General features: G+C 42.5%; 1 protein-coding gene across 1 annotated transcript; it reads right to left on the bottom strand.

The window, feature by feature from the left end:
- Window positions 1-1095: 1095 nt before the first annotated feature.
- Window positions 1096-17374, bottom strand: RPA2 (replication protein A2). The gene is given in 10 exon segments (XM_033839846.2): window positions 1096-1928; window positions 3085-3179; window positions 3354-3461; window positions 8009-8125; window positions 8866-8940; window positions 11884-11997; window positions 12920-13021; window positions 16726-16832; window positions 17072-17237; window positions 17239-17374. Coding segments are annotated over 10 exon segments (1089 nt in total). The 5' UTR covers window positions 17359-17374; the 3' UTR covers window positions 1096-1843.
- Between the last annotated feature and the right edge of the window lie 1265 nt (window positions 17375-18639).

The raw sequence follows: 18639 nt of genomic DNA, 5'->3' as shown, positions 1-18639 counted from the left end.
CTAAAGAGATCTTCCTGAGACTAGGCTAGACTCATGGCTTGGCTGTGACACTGGGGATTTCTGAGAACTTGGGTCATAGTGCTGTGCCTGCTGTCTCAACAATGTACCAAGAGAACACTGTATACCTGACATCCCAGGTGACGACAAATATCCAAAATGCAAGTTCCCCTGGCTTGAGCAGGTAGAAGCTCTACAGAGGCTGGCGTTTCACTCTGCTGAGCAGTGGCCTACCTCTGCTCAGCCCCACGGGCCTCCATAGTGCTCAGAATCCACAGAGCTCCTGTGATACCGTGTCAATGCCAAGGTGGCAGGGAATTCAGTACCCCTGAGTAGCTACTCTGTGTTATTGGGAATGCTGAATCAGCAAGTCCTGGGACACCAATTTCTTATTTTGCTTTATATTCCTAGTAGCTGACCAATGGGTTGACACAGTAGGTATTCAATAAACACTCGCTGAGGGCTCCCCTGGTGGCGCAGTGGTTTAAAGTCCACCTGCCGATGCAGGGGACGCGGGTTCGTGCCCTGGTCTGGGAAGATCCCACATGCCGCGGAGCGGCTGGGCCCGTGAGCCATGGCCGCTGAGCCTGCGTGTCTGGAGCCTGTGCTCCGCAACGGGAGAGGCCGCAACAGTGAGAGGCCCGCGTACCACAAAAAAAAACAAAAAAAAACTCGCTGAATTAATGAGTAAGTAGTTTTTGATTGCTAAATCATAGAATTCAAAATCAAAAGAAAAAGTGACTTCCACCCAGAACCACTGCTATTGCCCCCTTGCCCATTTGAGGGCATTAGCATGGTAACTAGAAAGAGAAGTCCACCACCCATAGAAGTATCCTATCATGCATTCCATATTCAAATGTATATGCTTTTTTAAACCTGTTTTTAGCCACTGTTCTTTCTTTTAGGCAAAAATCAAGAATGGACATACTTGCAAATGAACATACTGGTTGACTGACTTTTAAGCGTCTGCACAGCTCCCCAGATGGGAACTATCCTGCACGTACAGAAAATAAAAACCACATTGTTGTTCACTGTCAGAAACCAAGGGAGTGGAGCCTTCTCCACACAGCTGCTGGTAGATCTCATTTAGAAACACAGTTGAAGCAGTTACAGAACTTTTATTTGCATGTTACACCTCATTAACTTATCTCTGAATTAGCTGAGATGATAAAGTATTAATTATTACAGTGTAAAAAAAAAGAACATTTTTACAAGTTACTGCAATAATAGAACTATTTTATTAAGCATATGAATGTACTTATTTTGTACAAAACACGTATCTTTCTCTCTGCCCCATGAAGCCACCATTCTAGAACCCCATGCTTATAAAAACACACTTTGGGCAGCAATTATGACAAGGTGAAAGAAAGTGCAATTCTGAAAGTAACAACACATAACCACATAACCAAAGTGGGGAACAAAAACAGGCAGAGGTTAGTGGGCTTTGTGGCTAGCTCTCTGCTGACAGGCCCTAGTCCTGCTCTCAACAGGAAACAATTTAGGCATAAAAACTCCTGAGTATTATTATTATATTATTATTTAAGTAATACCGCCCAACCCTTCTTGGTAGCATCCCTCTTCCAATTCCATTTATCCTGATATTGCAACTAATTTGTAAGTTCTTTAAGAAATTCCGCCCTGGTTTACATCCCTGTCAGTTGCCCATATCCCTCCGAGCTTCAAAAACACAGAAGAGTAGTAAGTTTCAAAAGGATGTCAATTGAAACCTTTTATAGATGAAACCTACTACCTAGAAGTCAACCTGCCAAATATATGCACAGCTGGAGACGAGAGACTGCATAAAAGGTCCAGCTGGAAAATATCTCGGGTACCCAATTAGATCCAGTTATTCTGCATCTGTGGATTTAAAATGATCATCATCCACAGTGGAATAGATGTGTCCCTCGTTGCTTAGAAAATCCACAGCTTGCCTAGAAAGAAAGAAAAAACCAAATGCAGAAGAAAGGAAACTGCCTTTTGGATATGGCCGAATATGTAAACTTTACTCATTTCCCTACTTTCTATCTTAGCTGACAAGAATTCATGGCCATTTTGCTCATGGAAGGCTCTTGCAGGGAGAAACACCAGTAAAATTACAAAACTGAGGTAATCCTTGGAGACAAAGGCTTTAGGGCTGCCTTGGATGCCTCTCCCAAGTTGTGTAAAGCAAAGAAAATAGGACCTCACTTAAATACCAGTGTAAGCAAACTGAAACCAGGATCTAAAGCTATAGTTCCGGTTGCATATAATGTCTCCCAATATAAACAGCTATATAAAAAAATAGCTCCTCACTCATCCACCGACCCTCTCATTCCCCTCTGGGAAATCAAGTTGCAAGAAGGAAAGGAAAGGTCTTTCTAGAAATGGTATGACACCTTCAAATCCTTAAAGGCCCTCAGGGTCAGTGTCAGTAACATATTTAATAAGAGTAACAATTTATAGAGCACCTACTATTGTGACAGACATTCTGCACCTCATCATCACAGTAACTCTAAGATAGGAATTATTATCCTCATCTCATAGGACAGGAAATGGAATTAGACCTGAGTATTCTTTTCTGTCGAGACCTAGAATATCAACTGATTTATAGTAACAACTATCACAAACACCATAATACTCAGTTTGTTTGATTAGTTCATTAGAATCAGGAAGCTGCTTGTCTAACAGGTTATCAGGACAAGGATGTTGGAAGGACTGTCTAATGGCTTCAGGTCCAGATAGCCTGAGGAACACTGCACACTGGGGACAGCAATGCCAATGCAAATGTACACCTGAGGACTAGGAGCTTAGGATCTCATTCCTCCAGACTAAATTCCACGAGAGGTATCTGGTCAATTTTTGCTCAAAATTACATCCCTTGCACATAATGGTACTTAGTATTTGCTGAATGAAAAATGAATGAGTGAAGTGACAGGCAGCACCATCTTTGTGAGTCCTTTTTCTACTTTTCCATGACTGAACAACTTCGCTTTTGTTAGTCAACAGTTTTTTTTTTTTTTTTAAACTTACTTCTCATTACCGGGAAATCCTGGTGAGGGGAAACGGGTACAATTCTGGAGCCCTAGTTCACAGAAACCAAATACTCACTTGATGGAGGGTACGGTCATGTGTTGGAGCTGATTCTTGAGATCCTGAAAGTTCAATCCTTCAGGCCTTGGGCAAGCCTTAATCAAATTCAGTACCTGAAGATTCAAATCAGAAAGATTTTAGCAACTACTCTGAATCAGCTCCCCTATGTAAGCCAGAATCCCTTTATAGGAAAGAAATGAGTCAGGTACTTAGCACCATTAAGGAAGTAACATAATTTACAACTAACTGTCTGTGTCTTGCATGTCTGGAGCCACTCAGCTGTTTACCTGGTTCTGGGCCACAGTGAGGCCATTTGTTGGCATGAAGCTATTCCCACCAAAGTTCCCAGCTTCACCCATTCCTGGATTGCTGACAGGTGCTCTCCCTGCTGAGGGCTGAATTAAGAAATAAGTTTACAACATTAGTAAATTCACCAATTTAAACACAGTCCTTGCTCTTTTAAATAGCTTAATAAATAGTTTACAAAAAAACAATTTAAGCAGTTTTTTTTTTTGGCTGTGCCACACGGCTTGTGGGATATTAGTTCCCTGACTGGGGATTGAACCCAGGCCACGTGAAAGCGTGGTTAGAGTCCTAACCACTGGACTGCCAGGGAATTCCCTAAGCAGAGTTTTCCCAATAACAACTGCTTCCCTTGGAAAGGACAGCTATTATCTAATGAGTATTTCATAGGAAGATAAAGTCATTCTCTGAAGCATATCACATCAAACCGAGAGAAAGGTACTTCCTGGATCCTCCTTTTCTTTTGTGATGTGACAGGAGCCAGAGGAAAAATAGCACTGAGAAGAAAATTACTGAGATCTGCTATAGTGGTATCTACCTCTGGTGCTTCAATCATGCAAGCATTTACTGAGTGTCAACTAGGCATGAAGCATTACAAAGAGAGAAAAGGAGACATAGTTCTCATTACCCTCTCTTTTCTTCTTTTTTACCACCAAACTTTTAAAAAATAATAGATTATAGTCACTGTTTACATTTCCCAGCACTATTTGGATTCTCTCCAAATATACCTCTGAAACAGTTCTCACCAAACATACCAATGCTTATCAACCAACACAGCCAGTAATCCCTTTCAGTTCTCATAACACTTGACCTCTCAGAAGCAGACACTGCTGACCACACCCCTCTTGAAATGTACCCCTCCTTAGGCTTCCTGACACCATATTCTTCTGGTTCTCCACTTAATTTTCAAACTATACCTTCTCAGTATCCTTTCTCAGCCTCTTTGTCTACCTGTCTTCCAAAAAGCTGATAGTTCTCTCAGGATTTCATCCCAGACCTCCTCCGAGGCCACAAATCCTCGTTACCAACCATCTACTGAAGACCTCCACTTAGCTATCTCACGCACTTCAAAATAAAGTTTACTTTCCTCCCCAAACCTGCTTGCCCTGGTATATTCCATTTCTATTAGTAAGTCCAAGCCCAGTCCTGTAGACCTTGGCCATCTTTGAGTCTCCACTCGCTCACCTCCCACAGCCCGTCACCACAGCCCATCACCACAGCCCATTAATACAGCGTTCAGTGGCTCGAATTGATCCTCATCACCCCTGATCTCCTGACTGGTGTCTCAGCTGCAAGTCTCTCCTATTCCAATCAACCCTCCTCACTGCTCCAAGTAATAACTTCTGATCATGTCTCTCCTCCACCTAAAAGCTTTCAGCTGGCTCCCCCTGCCTGTGAAAATAATATAAAACTCCTGGATATTAGACTGACTACAACTAGACAACAAAGTCTGTATTTTATTCTTGACCATCCCCTTTCAACACAGGGAATTCTTGCCAGTCACACACACGCCTCTGACATGTTATTCCATGTCTGGAATGCTCCTCCCCTCATCTGCTTGGGAAACACCCTTCTCATCCTTCAAAGCCCAACTTCACTGCCTTTGTGAAGACTTCCCTGACATCCCCCCAGGCCAAAGTTAGTTGTGTTCTTCCTTCTTGGCTCTCACAGCATTTGGCCCACTCCCTCTCATAGTAGCCATCGCACTGTTTGCCTGTCACTTTCTCCCATAAGCCCCTTCAGCTTTGCACAGTGCCTGGTGGGCAGCAGGTGCTCAGTCAATGTTTAATTTATTGAACTGAATAAAGATGACAAAAGATTAAATATGTTAAGTACTCATTACAAGTAAAAGAGCATTGTGGAAGCTCATCAGTGAATCCCATGCAGTCAAGAGACTCATTCATTCAACAAACGTTCATTAGGGCTTCCCTGGTGGCGCAGTGGTTAAGAATCCACCTGCCAGTGCAGGGGACACGGGTTCGAGCCCCGGTCCGGGAAGATCCCACATGCCGTGGAGCAACTAAGCCCGCGTGCCACAGCTACTAAGCCTGTGCTCTAGTGCCCCTGTGCCACAACTACTGAGCCCACATGCCACAACTACTGAAGCCCGCACGCCTAGAGCCCGTGCTCCGCAACCAGAGAAGTCACCACAATGAGAAGCCTGCGCACTGCAATGAAGAGTAGCCCCCGCTCACCGCAACTAGAGAAAGCCCGCGCACACGCGCACAGCACGGAAGACCCAACGCAGACCAAAAAAAAAAAAAAAAAAAAAAAAAATCATTAAATGCCAATGCTTCGAGGTCATTTAAAAAAAACCCAAAATTCAGTCATGGTCTCCTGTTTTCAAGCTAGATGCCTTCACGTTGCTTGCTGGTGAGACAGAAGTCCTATTTTATGATCCAGTATTACTGAACTGAATGCTATTTCTTCCCTGGATACCTCTGCTGAAATGACCTCATAAACATGCTTCAGGTGCGCCCCTGCTCCCATATGTGTATTTTAAGACTTGGTTTAGGCATCACCTCCTCCAGGAGGCCGTTTTTGATGTCCAGGTCAGGACAGGAAACTCTTCTCTGTGGTTCGACAGCACCCTGCACTTGCCACTCCTCACTGCTTAAGTGATCTGAACCCTCAATGCTTAAGGCAAACTCTTTGAGGGAAAGGATTATTTTATTTACTCCTCAATATAACTGTCTATACTCACAACTTCCACCCATCCTCACTTTAAAACCATTTTTATCACAGAACATTTGATATATATGTATAGGTTATGAAGTATCGTCATAAAATAAACACCCTAAACTTTCTACCCAGTCCCATTCTTTTTAACCCACATTTCCCCTAACCATTGCTGAAGCCTCTCTTCTGAAGATCCACGTTTCCAAATCCGACGGACCTCTCTCATCACCTTACTTGACTTCTAGGCAGCATTCTACTGTTGAACTCCACTCCCTCCTTAAAGTACTCTTTTCAGAATATTCTATAGAACCACATTTCCTGATTTTCCTCCTGCCCAACTGGCAACTTCTCTTTCTCTGGCTCCTGCTGTGCCTCCAGACTCCTAGCTCTGTGTCTCAGAGCTTAGGTCTCTTACCTCTTAACTCACTAGTTATCTCGTCTCATCCGAGGCTTTAAATACCATCCACACAATGACTCCCAATGCTCTCTCTCTACCCCTGACCTCTCCTTTGAGTCCCAGCTTTATACAGTCAGCCGTCCATTCTGGTCTCCATTTGGGTGTCTGACACGTTGCATTTGCTAAGTCCAGAACAGAACTCTGGAGTTTGCCCTTCAAACCTGCTAGCTTCATCTAGTTACTCAAGCCCCAAACCTAGGAGTTATTTTTGAACCCTCTCTTTTCTTTATATCCTATATCTAAACCATTAAGTCCTGTCAGCTCTACCTTCGAAATGTATTAGAATCCAATCACTTCTTACCCAGCTGCTGCTACCATTCCCCAGAATTACTTCTGTTGCTATTGTTGGTGCCTCATAGTCTACTCTCCACACAGCAGCTCAAGTGAGCTTTTAAAAAGGTAAATCAGACCACATCACTTCCCTAGTCAAAACCTTCTAAAGGTTTAGTGTCAATTAGAAAAAAGTAATCCTTACCATGGCCTACAAAGCCCTACATGATCGGGGTCTCGCTCCCTTGCCTACATCCCTGTACCACGTCCCATGTCATTTGCTTCACTCCAGACAGTCTGGCCTTCTTGCTAGTCTCAAGTATGCCAAGCTTGTTCCAGTCTCATGGCTTCTGACACCGCTTGGAATGTTCTTCTCTCATTTAAAATTATACCATTCTTATTCCCTCCATCACTGTCTTCTCCTACTCTGCTTAATTTCAGAGTACCTATAACTACCTAAAATTATATATTTGTTTTCTTGTTGATGGTCCATTTCTCTCAAGAATATAAATTTGAGGGCAGACACTTTACCCATCTTGTTCACTGCTTTATTCCCAGGGCCTAGAATGATGATTGGCATATAGTAGGCTCAATAAATTGAATGAATGTATCTTTGTATCCCCAGGGCTTAGCAAAGTGCTTGGCACAAAACAAGAGGCAACAGCTCCAGTCCCTCCTACTGTAACCAGTCTTCCACCTTGCCACCAGAATCATCTAAGGGCACTCTAATACTCAGATCAGCAAACCCATTATGTGGTCCTAGATGGACTTGCCAAACTCAATTTGTACCACAGAAAATGTTGAGAAATTTCGATATGAAGCAAGAAATATAGTTGCAGGGACAAAATAATGGTGCATAAATAATCCTGTTTAGCCAATAGGTTGGAAGGAAAGCAGCAAAATGCTATCTTAGTTGGGGTTTTTCTCTGAATATGGACTGAAAATCCTGAAGCTAAGAGCTCAGCTGATAATTATGTGTCTACACTTGAAGCTTGTCTTGGCCTCAGCCATCCAAGCCACCGGGGTTAGAGGAACTTGTAATTTTGAGAGGAAAGTGTTTCACCAGGAATAAAATAGCACAGCAAAGCTCATGGAGAAAATTTTTTTTGAGGACTGAATGATGACTTTCTTGTGGCTCAATCTTCAAAATGTCAAGGAAATCAAAGCCGGAGCACAGAAGTGGTTTAGGTTTTTTCAGGGAAGAGAAAAAACGACGAGAATGAAGCTGCTCACCTGGCTGCTAGACTTGCTGAGCATCATGTGTGCATTGACTACTTCCAGAATATGTGTGGTGAACTCATTCATATCCTCCAGGGGCATGATCTTAAAGGCTACCAGGCTTTTCTTGTTCTATCAAAATAAAGAGAGAAATGTGAACAAATAATGAGCACATTCAAGTCAATTTCAGGTCAAAACATTGTGGCTCCTTTCTTGGTTATAGTATTTTACTAACTGAGGAAAATGTGTTATATACTGAAAATTTTTAACTCAGAGTTAATCCAAAAACAGTCAATGAAATATAGTCAAAAGAACAAAACTAGCACAGAGATGTTCAATGACTTTCCCAAGGTTATACAACCAGAGTCCAGTCTCCAAATCCAGTGTCCGCCTTCTACACCTAATGAATGCCATAGATGGCAACTGTAGGCTGAGATCTTGTTCTTTCTCTACCTTTCTGTTTGTTTTATATTGAGGAAACCCATTATTTCCTTTTGAAGAAGAAAATAATGAATTAACTTCAATATAACTCCCATTAAACATAGAGACTTACTAAGTCTTAAGTATCCTAAACTTAGGCATGACCCCAGAAACTGCTTCATGCAGATACATTTTTTTTCACCCCGTACGCGGGCCTCTCACTAATGTGGCCTCTCCCGTTGCGGAGCACAGACTCCAGATGCGCAGGCCCAGTGGCCATGGCTCACAGGTCCAGCCGCTCCGCGGCACGTGGGATTCTCCCGAACCGAGGCACGAACCCGTGTCCCCTGAATCGGCAGGCGCCACGAGGCGCCGTGTCCCCTCAATCTCTGCGCCACCAGGCAAGCCCCATGCAGATACATTTTAACTGTCGTTTTTTTTCCTGACTTTACCTGAAAAGATCTCAGATGACCAGCCACTTTCACATATGTTTCTGGAGGAACCACAGTGTTTTCACTGCTGGCATCCTAACAGAAAAAATACAAACACACCACTTAGGTTTTAGCGATGCTGGTGAAAGCCTCTTCAAAATTTCTAAATTATGTACAGAAAGAGAAAGTTACAAAGTAAGAGCTAAAGGATCCTAATGTAGCACTACCTAGTTTGCCCTGCCTTTTAGAATTTAATTTTTAAAAAATAAAACCAGGAATTAGAATAAAAATATCCAAGTTCTATGTTATGCACATCAAAAAACAAGCAAACGATTATGGCACTCTCATTCAGTGTTCTTAGGCACACAACTTTCTGGTGGACATACTTATTGGCATAGCAACTGTACTTTTAGAAATTTAAGAAAATAAAGAACATGTATTAAGATTTAGTTTTAATATGGTCAACTAATCTATGACAAAGGAGACAAGGATATACAATGGAGGAAAGACAGTTGCTTCAATAAGCGGTGCTGGGAAAACTGGACAGCTACATGTAAAAGAATGAAATTAGAACACTCCCTAACACCATACACAAAAATAAACTGAAAATGGATTAAAGACCTAAATGTAAGGCCAGACACTATAAAACTCTTAGAGGAAAACATAGGAAGAACACTTTTTTTTTTGGAAGAACACTTTTTGACATAAATCACAGCAAGTTCTTTTTTGATCGACCTCCTAGAGTAATGGAAATAAAAACAAAAATAAACAAATGGGACCTAATGAAACTTAAAAGCTTTTGCAAAGCAAAGGAAACTACAAACAAGACGAAAAGACAACCCTCAGAATGGGAGAAAATATTTGCAGACGAAAGATTAATCTCCAAAATATATAAACAGCTCATGCAGCTCAATATTAAAAAAAACAAACAACCCAATCCAAAAATGGGCAGAAGACCTAAATAGACATTTCTCCAAAGAAGACATACAGATGGCCAAGAAGCACATGAAAAGCTGCTCAACATCACTAATTATTAGAGAAATGCAAATCAAAACTACAATGAGGTATCACCTCACACCAGTTAGAATGGGTATCATCAGAAAATCTACAAACAACAAATGCTGGAGAGGGTGTGGAGAAAAGGGAACCCTCTTGCACTATTGGTGGGAATGTAAATGGATACAGCCACTATGGAGAACAGTACAGAGGTTCCTTCAAAACCTAAAAATAGAATTACCATATGACCCAGCAATCCCACCACTGGGCATATACCCAGAGAAAATCATAATTCAAAAAGACACATGCACCCCAGTGTTCATTGCAGCACTATTTATAAGAGCCAGGTCATAGAAGCAACCTAAATGCCCATAGATAGACGAATGGATGGGCTTCCCTGGTGGCACAGTGGTTAAGAATCTGCCTGCCAATGCAGGGGACACAGGTTCGATTCCTGGCCCAGGAAGATCCCACATGCTGCGGAGCAACTAAGCCCATGTACCACAACTACTGAGCCTGTGCTCTAGAGCCCGTGAGCCATAACTACTGAGCCCACATGCCACAGTTACTGAATCCCATGTGCCTAGAGCCCGTGCTCGCAACAAGAGAAGCCACGACGTGAGAAACCCGCGCATCACAACAAAGAGTAGCTCCCGCTCGCCGCAACTAGAGAAAGCCCGCGCACAGCAACAAAGACCTAACACAGCTAAATAAATAAATAAATTTTTAAAAATAATTAAAAAAAATAAAAAGGGTAAAAGGAATATATTTTCTTTAAGTCTATTTTCTGCATGTTTATACATATACTCATATATATGTTGCTTTGCAAAAATTGGGCCACACCATGCATACTACCTTTTTTTTTTTTTTTTTTTTTTTTTTGGTACGCGGGCCTCTCACTGTTGTGGCCTCTCCCGCTGCGGAGCACAGGCTCAGTGGCCATGGCTCACGGGCCCAGCTCCTCCGCAGCATGTGGGAACTTCCCGGACTGGGGCACGAACCCGTGTCCCCTGCATCGGCAGGCGGACTCTCAACCACTGCGCCACCAGGGAAGCCCCATACTACCTTTAACATGCTCTTTTCCTCTCAACAATTTATGGTAAACAATTCTTTGTGACAATACATACATTTCTACATCATTTGCAGTATTTTAAAAAATATACCAGGATTTAATTAATAATATCCTACTGCTAACATTGAGATTCCTTCTAGTTTTCCATTATTATAAATAATGATGATCAACAATCTTACAACTGAATCTTTGCGTGTATCTTTAATTATTCCTGAATGCAAATTTCTGGCAGTGGAGTGGTCAACATTTCTGAGATGATTTTGATCATCGGCTGATTTTTGAGAAAGGTGATGCTCATAACATCAAGGTAGGGCGGTATCCACTTCCCCAGACAAACAGTGACAAATCACTCCATAAATTAAGCTCCTACTACTCTCAATAGAAGTGGACATTGCCATTCTCTTTTCTCCTCTGCCAATTTAATAAACTAAAAATGGTATCTTAATGTTAAGTAAACTTGCTTTTCTTATTGTTGTTGCAATTTGTATTTCATCTATTATGAATTACTTGTGCATTTCTTTGCCCGTTTTCCTAAGGTGTGGTTGCTTTTTCCTTTTTGCTTTGTAAGAACTTTCAATAATTGAAAATTTTAAATGTTCGTAATATTTTGCAAAAAATTTTCCCACTAATTTAAATAATATTTACTCAGGGCCCACTATGTAACTGGCACTGTTCTAGGTGCTAGGGATACAGTGCCAACATAAAAATCCTTGTTCTCACAGAGTTTACATTCTAGTGTGTCCCGTCACTTGCCCTTTAACTTCGTTTATAGTATTTTGGGAAGTTTAAAAGATTTAAAATTTTTTATGACATCAAATGTATTGGCCTTTAATGTTAGGGTTTCTGCCTTTGATGTCTTGCTTATGTTTTATTTTTATAATAAGATCCACCTTTAAAAAGTAAGACTAAAAAAGTTCAACATCTCCAAAGTCCCAGAGTAACCCCACCCTGATTCAAAACCAACTACTTACATCTGTGTCAACCCACTGGCGAACATCCATGGGTGCAGCCGTCATGTCATCTATTTTGTAAACAATGTTGGTTGCAGCCTTCTCTGCATTTCTGATTATCCCCACAATAGTGACCTAGACCAGAAGAAAAAAAAATTTGGTTTTCTTGGAAACCAAAGCAACACTTATGTATTTTCTTAAAAATATTTATTTATTTATTTATTTGGCTGCACTGGGTCTTAGCTGTGGCACGTGGTATCTTCACTGCAGCATGCGGGATCTTTAGTTGTGGCACATAGGCTCTTAGTTACGGCATGCAGGATCTAGTTCCCTGACCAGGGATTGAACTTGGGCCCCCTGCATTGTGAGCATGGAATCTTAACCACTGGACCACCAGGGAAGTCCCTATGTTTTTTTTTCATAAATTTATTTATTTTAGGCTGCATTGGGTCTTCATTGCTGCGCGCAGGCTTTCTCTAGTTGCAGTGAGTGGGGGCTACTTTTTGTTGCAGTGCGCGGGCTTCTCATTGCGGTGGCTTCTCTCGTTGCGGAGTATGGGCTCTAGGCGCACGGGCTTCAGCAGTTGTGGCTCGCGGGCTCTAGAGCACAGGCTCAGTAGTTGTGGCGCACAGGCTTAGCTGCTCCACAGCATGTGGGATCTTCTCAGACCAGGGCTTGAACCCGTGTCCCCTGCACTGAGGCGGATTCTTAACCACTGCGCCACCAGGGAAGTCCCCTATGTGTTTATTTATTTTTTTTTTGTGGTAAGCAGGCCTCTCACTGTTGTAGCCTCTCCCGTTGCAGAGCACTGACTCCGGACGCGCAGGCTCAGTGGCCATGGCTCACGGGCCCAGCCGCTCCGCAGCATGTGGGATCTTCCCGGACCGGGGCACGAACCCGTGTCCCCTGCATCGGCAGGCGGACTCTCAACCACTGCGCCACCAGGGAGGCCCACCCCTATGTATTTTCACCCCTATGTATTTTGTTGAGATGTTAGTTTTATCTCATTCTTCATTCCTATGATTAAGTGACTCTTCCACAAATTATTTTCACTTACCTGTGAAATCTCAACATTTCCAATTCTGAACACTTCATCAACCAGAGTAGCAGAAAGCAGCTGAGATATGGTACAGGGTACAATATGCTGAGCTCGGGCTCTCTGAAAAAAAAGTATGCATACATCCAATTAAGAAAATAATAACTACTGTTCATTTAGCACCTGTTATGTGCCAAGCATTTTACATATATTATAACATTGAATCTTCAAAATGCACCTCATTATCCCTGCTTCACAGAGATGAAAACCAGGGTTATATAGCTAACAAATGCCACACTTTAGATTTCAAACCCAGGCTTGTCTGACTCCAAAGCTCCTGATGAATGGATAAGTTTGTGCAGTACTAGGGATCACCAAAATGAGTAGGCCAGAGTGCAAACAGCATAAGGAAGATGACCTGCTTCTGGAACAGACTTTTAAAGGAAACCCCACCTTTAGGAGCTGGCTTTTTATCACAGATGAGATGGTACTCAGAAGGGGTTTGAGAGATGGCCAGCAGAGACAGAACATTGGAGTTGTTCTAACTCTCATGATAAAATATAACAGAAAGTTAGAGGTACAGCTTTAGGATAGATGTTCTGACAATCAAACGTGAGTATGGGGAAAATGGGATAAGGGCTTGGCCACACTGGACATCTTAAAGGAAAGGGACAGGAGGTGATGGGCAGAAGAGGACACCCAAATCACATCCAGAAGCAGCCTAACACCAGCATAAATTCTTATTTTTGCCTACCACTGGGCAGAGGTTGTTTGGGGAACATAAAGATGAGTAGAATGGAATAGGATTTGCCTTCAACATACTCCTAACTTAGGGGAGGTAAAAATGTAAATAACGAGCCTGATCTTGATACACTATAGAATGAGATGCTCTATGTAGGATCTCGGAAATATTTTTGGCCATTTCAAGAAGAGGGAGCATTTAGGCTGGACCTTGAAGCACAAGAATTTCGACAGTGAAAAAATAGTGGGTAGGGAATATGCATTATAGGCTGAGGGCAAACATGCACTCTCATAGACTCTTAGAGGGACCATGTACAAGATGGAAAAAGCATGGTGGATTAAAGATTACGGTTCTTCCTGTTGGAGATCAACAGGATGTAACCCAGTAACTGTTCCACATGTAAGACTGAACATAGCAGACTCTTGGTCTTCATGGATTTAGCAGTTGAAGCTTATCCCTGAAGGTCCATGATACTCGCAACATTTCACTTTGCTGAAGCCTAATTTTGAATGGTGAGTACTGCCAGGATGGTAGAAAGTAAGCCTAGCCAACTACCAGCACACATGTCACAACAGGCAGCAGCCAAGCTTGAGTGTAAAGATTATGGCTCTACCACTCAGGAGCAGTGTGTTCTTGGTCACATTTCTCTATTCATCTGTACCTCAGTTTCCTCATCTATAAAACTAGGAATAATAAAATCATTAAAAATCATTATGAAAATTAAATATATGGTGAAGTACCTAGAATAACTGGCACACTGTAAGCACTCAATAAACATTAGGAATTATTAGGTCAGCTATTGTTCCTCACTCTTTATAGCTGCAATAGCTTTTAACAAGGATATAAAGGAATCAACTGTTTTTCAATTTTACTTTATAGTATTTTATAAGTGAAGTTATATGCTATATTAGTATTTATATATTTAAAATTTGCTGAGGTCCCAGGATTTAGCTCTCATAGTCTACTATACAGTTTTCACCTATCACACCTGAGATTTTCATTGTATCTTCAGCATAAGAAAACTAAGAGCCACTGTGGTAACAGCAGCAAGAATATGGGCTTTGGAGCCAGAAAGTCCTACAGACCTGTGTTCAAATCCCAGCTCCACAGCCCTGGACACACCACCACCTATTCTATAAAATGAGGATATCTACCTTTTGAGTTGTAAATGAAATATATAATGTATATGAAAATGCTAATCCCAAGCGCCACATGTAGTAGGTATTCAATAAATATTATTACTCCTCAGGGAAAAACGTTACAGATGGGTAATTATTGAGGTGTTAGTAAATACCTTCAAATTCATCTCAAATCACAGCAAGTTCTTGTTTTTTAATGAGCACCTATTATGTGCCAAGAACTGATCACAAAGAGTTTCCAGTTTGTTCCAAAGAGATTCACAGAGAGGGTGTCAGCACAAGTACTGATATGTTTAATTCTGAAAAAAATTCTTTTCTAGCTGACTATGAACCACTGGCTACTCTGACAGTACTATAAAAAACCCACCATTTTTAAAGGCAAAACATGGCATTAGAAATTTCACATGATTCAGTCAAATATAACAGGTTTATAGTCAACAGGAAACATTTTAGATAGAGTGTTTATCTAATTTACTGTGGAAAAGGCACTAGATTTAAACATAAAAAGACCTGGGTTTGAAACTCCAGTTTATAACCATCATTGTTCTCTGAAAAGCAGTCTTAATACACAGCCCCAGGGAGGGATACTGAGATTAAGAATTCTAACAACCAGAATGAAGAAAAATAGTTAAGATAAAGGAGAAAAGATGAGAACCAATGATCTATCTTTTGTTTTTTCCTTTACAGCCTCAAGGAAGACAAAGTTAGAGGACTTGGAGTCCCCTCTGGTCTTCCTGGGAAAAAGAAAATTACAATAGACAGAAGTTGCTCATCAGATTTTGGATTTGTGCAGCATCAATGTGTGGACTGTCTAACTAGCTATGCAAGCTCAGGTGTCCCTTAATCTCCCTGAGCCTCTGTTGTGCAATGCAGTAAATAATAATTAACTCACAGGATTATATAAAATAATCATATGAAAAATATAAAGCAATGCCCAAATGTATGGGAATTATCAATGGATTTTTTTCCCACTGACACACCCTTGTGAATTACCAGTTTAGGTAAAAGCTTATCAATCTGGACATAAAACACAGAAGCTACTAATACTGAATCTTAACACCAAATCCTATATTTTTTAAAGGATGAAATCAACAGCAGCTATTAAATTGAAACTCATTTCTGAAAGAGTGAGTAACAAGCATTTGGACAGCTTTTTACAGATCACTTTCCTATACGTTACCTCATTTATCAATTCTCAGAACCACCCTGGGACATGAGTAGTACTAGTACTATTATCAGATGAGAAAAATCAAGGGCCACCAAAACCAGCAGTGGAAGCTGCTTCGCTAAACTCACACCACCAGTTAAAAGGCAAAGTTGATTCTGGACACCACGTACTCTGGCTCCAATGCTCAGGTTCTTTTTAATAATACTCTCTGGGACCATTTACTGAAAGCAACTCTGGGGCAGGTGTAATTATATATATATATATCATAATATTAAGTCTCACAACAACCTCGTAAGGTATCTATTATTAATCCCATTTAGTAGGTGCCAAACAGATTTCCAAGAAGGTATCATTTGTCCAATGATACCCTGCAAGGAGTGTCAGAGCAATGGTGGATCATAGATCCACTAGACTTCAAAGACCATGTTCTTTCCACCGCATTAGAGCACCTCATTACATTTCATTTAAAAACGACTTCCAATACATGAAGAATGTAAACTAGGCTATACAAACAAGTTCACTTTTCCCACAAAGTTGATTTCATTAGTTCTATTGGTAAATTTCAAAATAAAGGCAAGGAAACAATGGATGCAAAATTAGGGGAATTTCATTTTTCAAAATTACAGCACTCAATTATAAGATTCGAAAAGATAATAATTGACAATTATCGTATCAGCTCAAGTTTAACACCCTTCCTTCATCGCATAAATTTTCTCTCACAGATGAGTCAGTAGCTTCCGGACAGTATAAGATAAAACGAAGTACGCTTTCAACCTACAGATTTCTTTTCGGCCTGGGAAGGTGTCGGTGATCCAAAGCCCCCAGGGGACTGTGTGTAGCTTCCGGTTCCCCCAAAAGAGGAACTGCTATAGCTTTCAAATCCACCTGGTTTTAAACAACAACGGTATTAATACCTGTTCCGCCCTCCAAGCCTCTGAAAAATCCACAGGACCCCCAGACTTCACCCTAGCCACTTCCAGCGTCTCCTTAACCTCCCCCCGACCCCGCACGCCCCCGCGGCCGGCCCCCGCCCCTCCCCCACCCCCGCCGCCACAGGCCTCTCCCACCCAGCCCCTTGCTAAATCCTTCTTGCGGGTCTCGTAATCCGCCCCACTCATCATTACTGGTCCACATCTTCGTCACGATTCCCTCAGGAAAGAGTTGCAGAAGGTTCCGGTCTGGTGGGTTCCCCTAACCGCCTCCGAGCCCTGAGGCGGCCGCTCCGCTATATCTACTTTTCGCAGGAGCCACAAACTCCTTCCCGCGAAAGACGGAGCCAGTCAGCAGCCAGAACTCTTCTCGCTTCAGCCAATCAGTGCTCACGAATCTTACGCCTTTTCCCGTCTTCTCCAGCCGCGCTCCCGAAAACGCGCACTCTGCTCCCGGGAGGGTAGGAAGCCTCTGCGGCCATCGTTACTAAGGGCAAAAAAGACTGCGCAAGCGGAAGTAAGGCTGAGGGACGTTGTGATAGGACGGTGTCTCGAAAAAATAACCAATCAAGATGATATTTCCGCTCCTCTGGCCGTGTCACCCCCCGTGACACCTTACATCACTTCCTTTGTACGGCCTCCTCCTGTTCCCGCCAAATTCTTCCCAAGCGACGCCTTAATCTAAAGGGTTGTAGTAGAATTCCTGCTTCCTCTTCTGGGCCTGGCGATCACGCAGCATTTGCGCACCCGGGGAAGTCAGTACTGGCTTCACGGCACCTCGTGGAGTTGCATGTTCTTTTCCTTAAAAAGCCAAGTTCAGTTCTTTTATTGCCACCTTCTCGTCCTGATTTTCCCCAGTGAGGCAATGAGAAACCTACACTGTCTTTCCCAGAATGGCAGAAGATCTGAGAATGACATCCCCCCAACCTGTTCCTCACCCCGCTCTAATCCAGTTTCGCATCCTCGGTTGCTTGAAGTATTCTTCATATAACACAGTTGTGTCCCTACTATAGAGAGTGGAACACGTCTGTCAGTTCTTTGCTCTAAATACTACTATACTGTTAGGACTCCTCCTCCCTCCCCCAATTAATTTATTAAAAAATATTTATTGGGCTTCCCTGGTGGCGCAGTGTTTGAGAGTCCGCCTGCCGATGCTGGGGACATGGGTTCGTGCCCCGGTCCGGGAAGATCCCACATGCCGCGGAGCGGCTAGGCCCGTGAGCCATGGCCGCTGAGCCTGCACGTCCGGAGCCTGTGCTCCGCCCACAACGGTAGAGACTGCAATGGTGAGAGGCCCAAGTACTGCAAAAAAAAAAGAAAAAAAAAATTTATTGATGTCTCTTTTGTTCCCAGCTCAGTGCTGGCCACTAGGATTCAATGGTAAATAAGATAGACATGGTCCCGGGCTTTTGGGCCATTGTATTTCCTTTGCTAAAACTGCAGGCACTGTTTTTTTTTGTTTGTTTTTGGGTTTTTTTTTTTTTGGCTACGTTGGGTCTTTGTTGCTACTGCACGGGCTTTCTCTAGTTGCGGCAAGCAGGGGCTACTATTCGTTGTGGTGCTCGGGCTTCTCGCTGCGGTGGCTTCTCTTGCTACGGAGCACGGGCTCTAGGCGCGCAGGTTCAGTAGCTCCACGACATCCGGGACCTTCCTGGACCAGGGATGGAACCCGTGTTCCCTGAATTGGTAGGCGGATTCTTAACCACTGCGCCACCAGGGCAGTCCCGCAGGCACTGTCTTAAATATTTTACATTAATTAACTC

Source organism: Tursiops truncatus, chromosome 1 (genome assembly GCF_011762595.2).
Source record: "Tursiops truncatus isolate mTurTru1 chromosome 1, mTurTru1.mat.Y, whole genome shotgun sequence".
In the NCBI taxonomy this organism is placed as follows: Eukaryota; Metazoa; Chordata; class Mammalia; order Artiodactyla; family Delphinidae; genus Tursiops; species Tursiops truncatus.
This window is presented reverse-complemented; position numbering and strand designations above follow the sequence as displayed.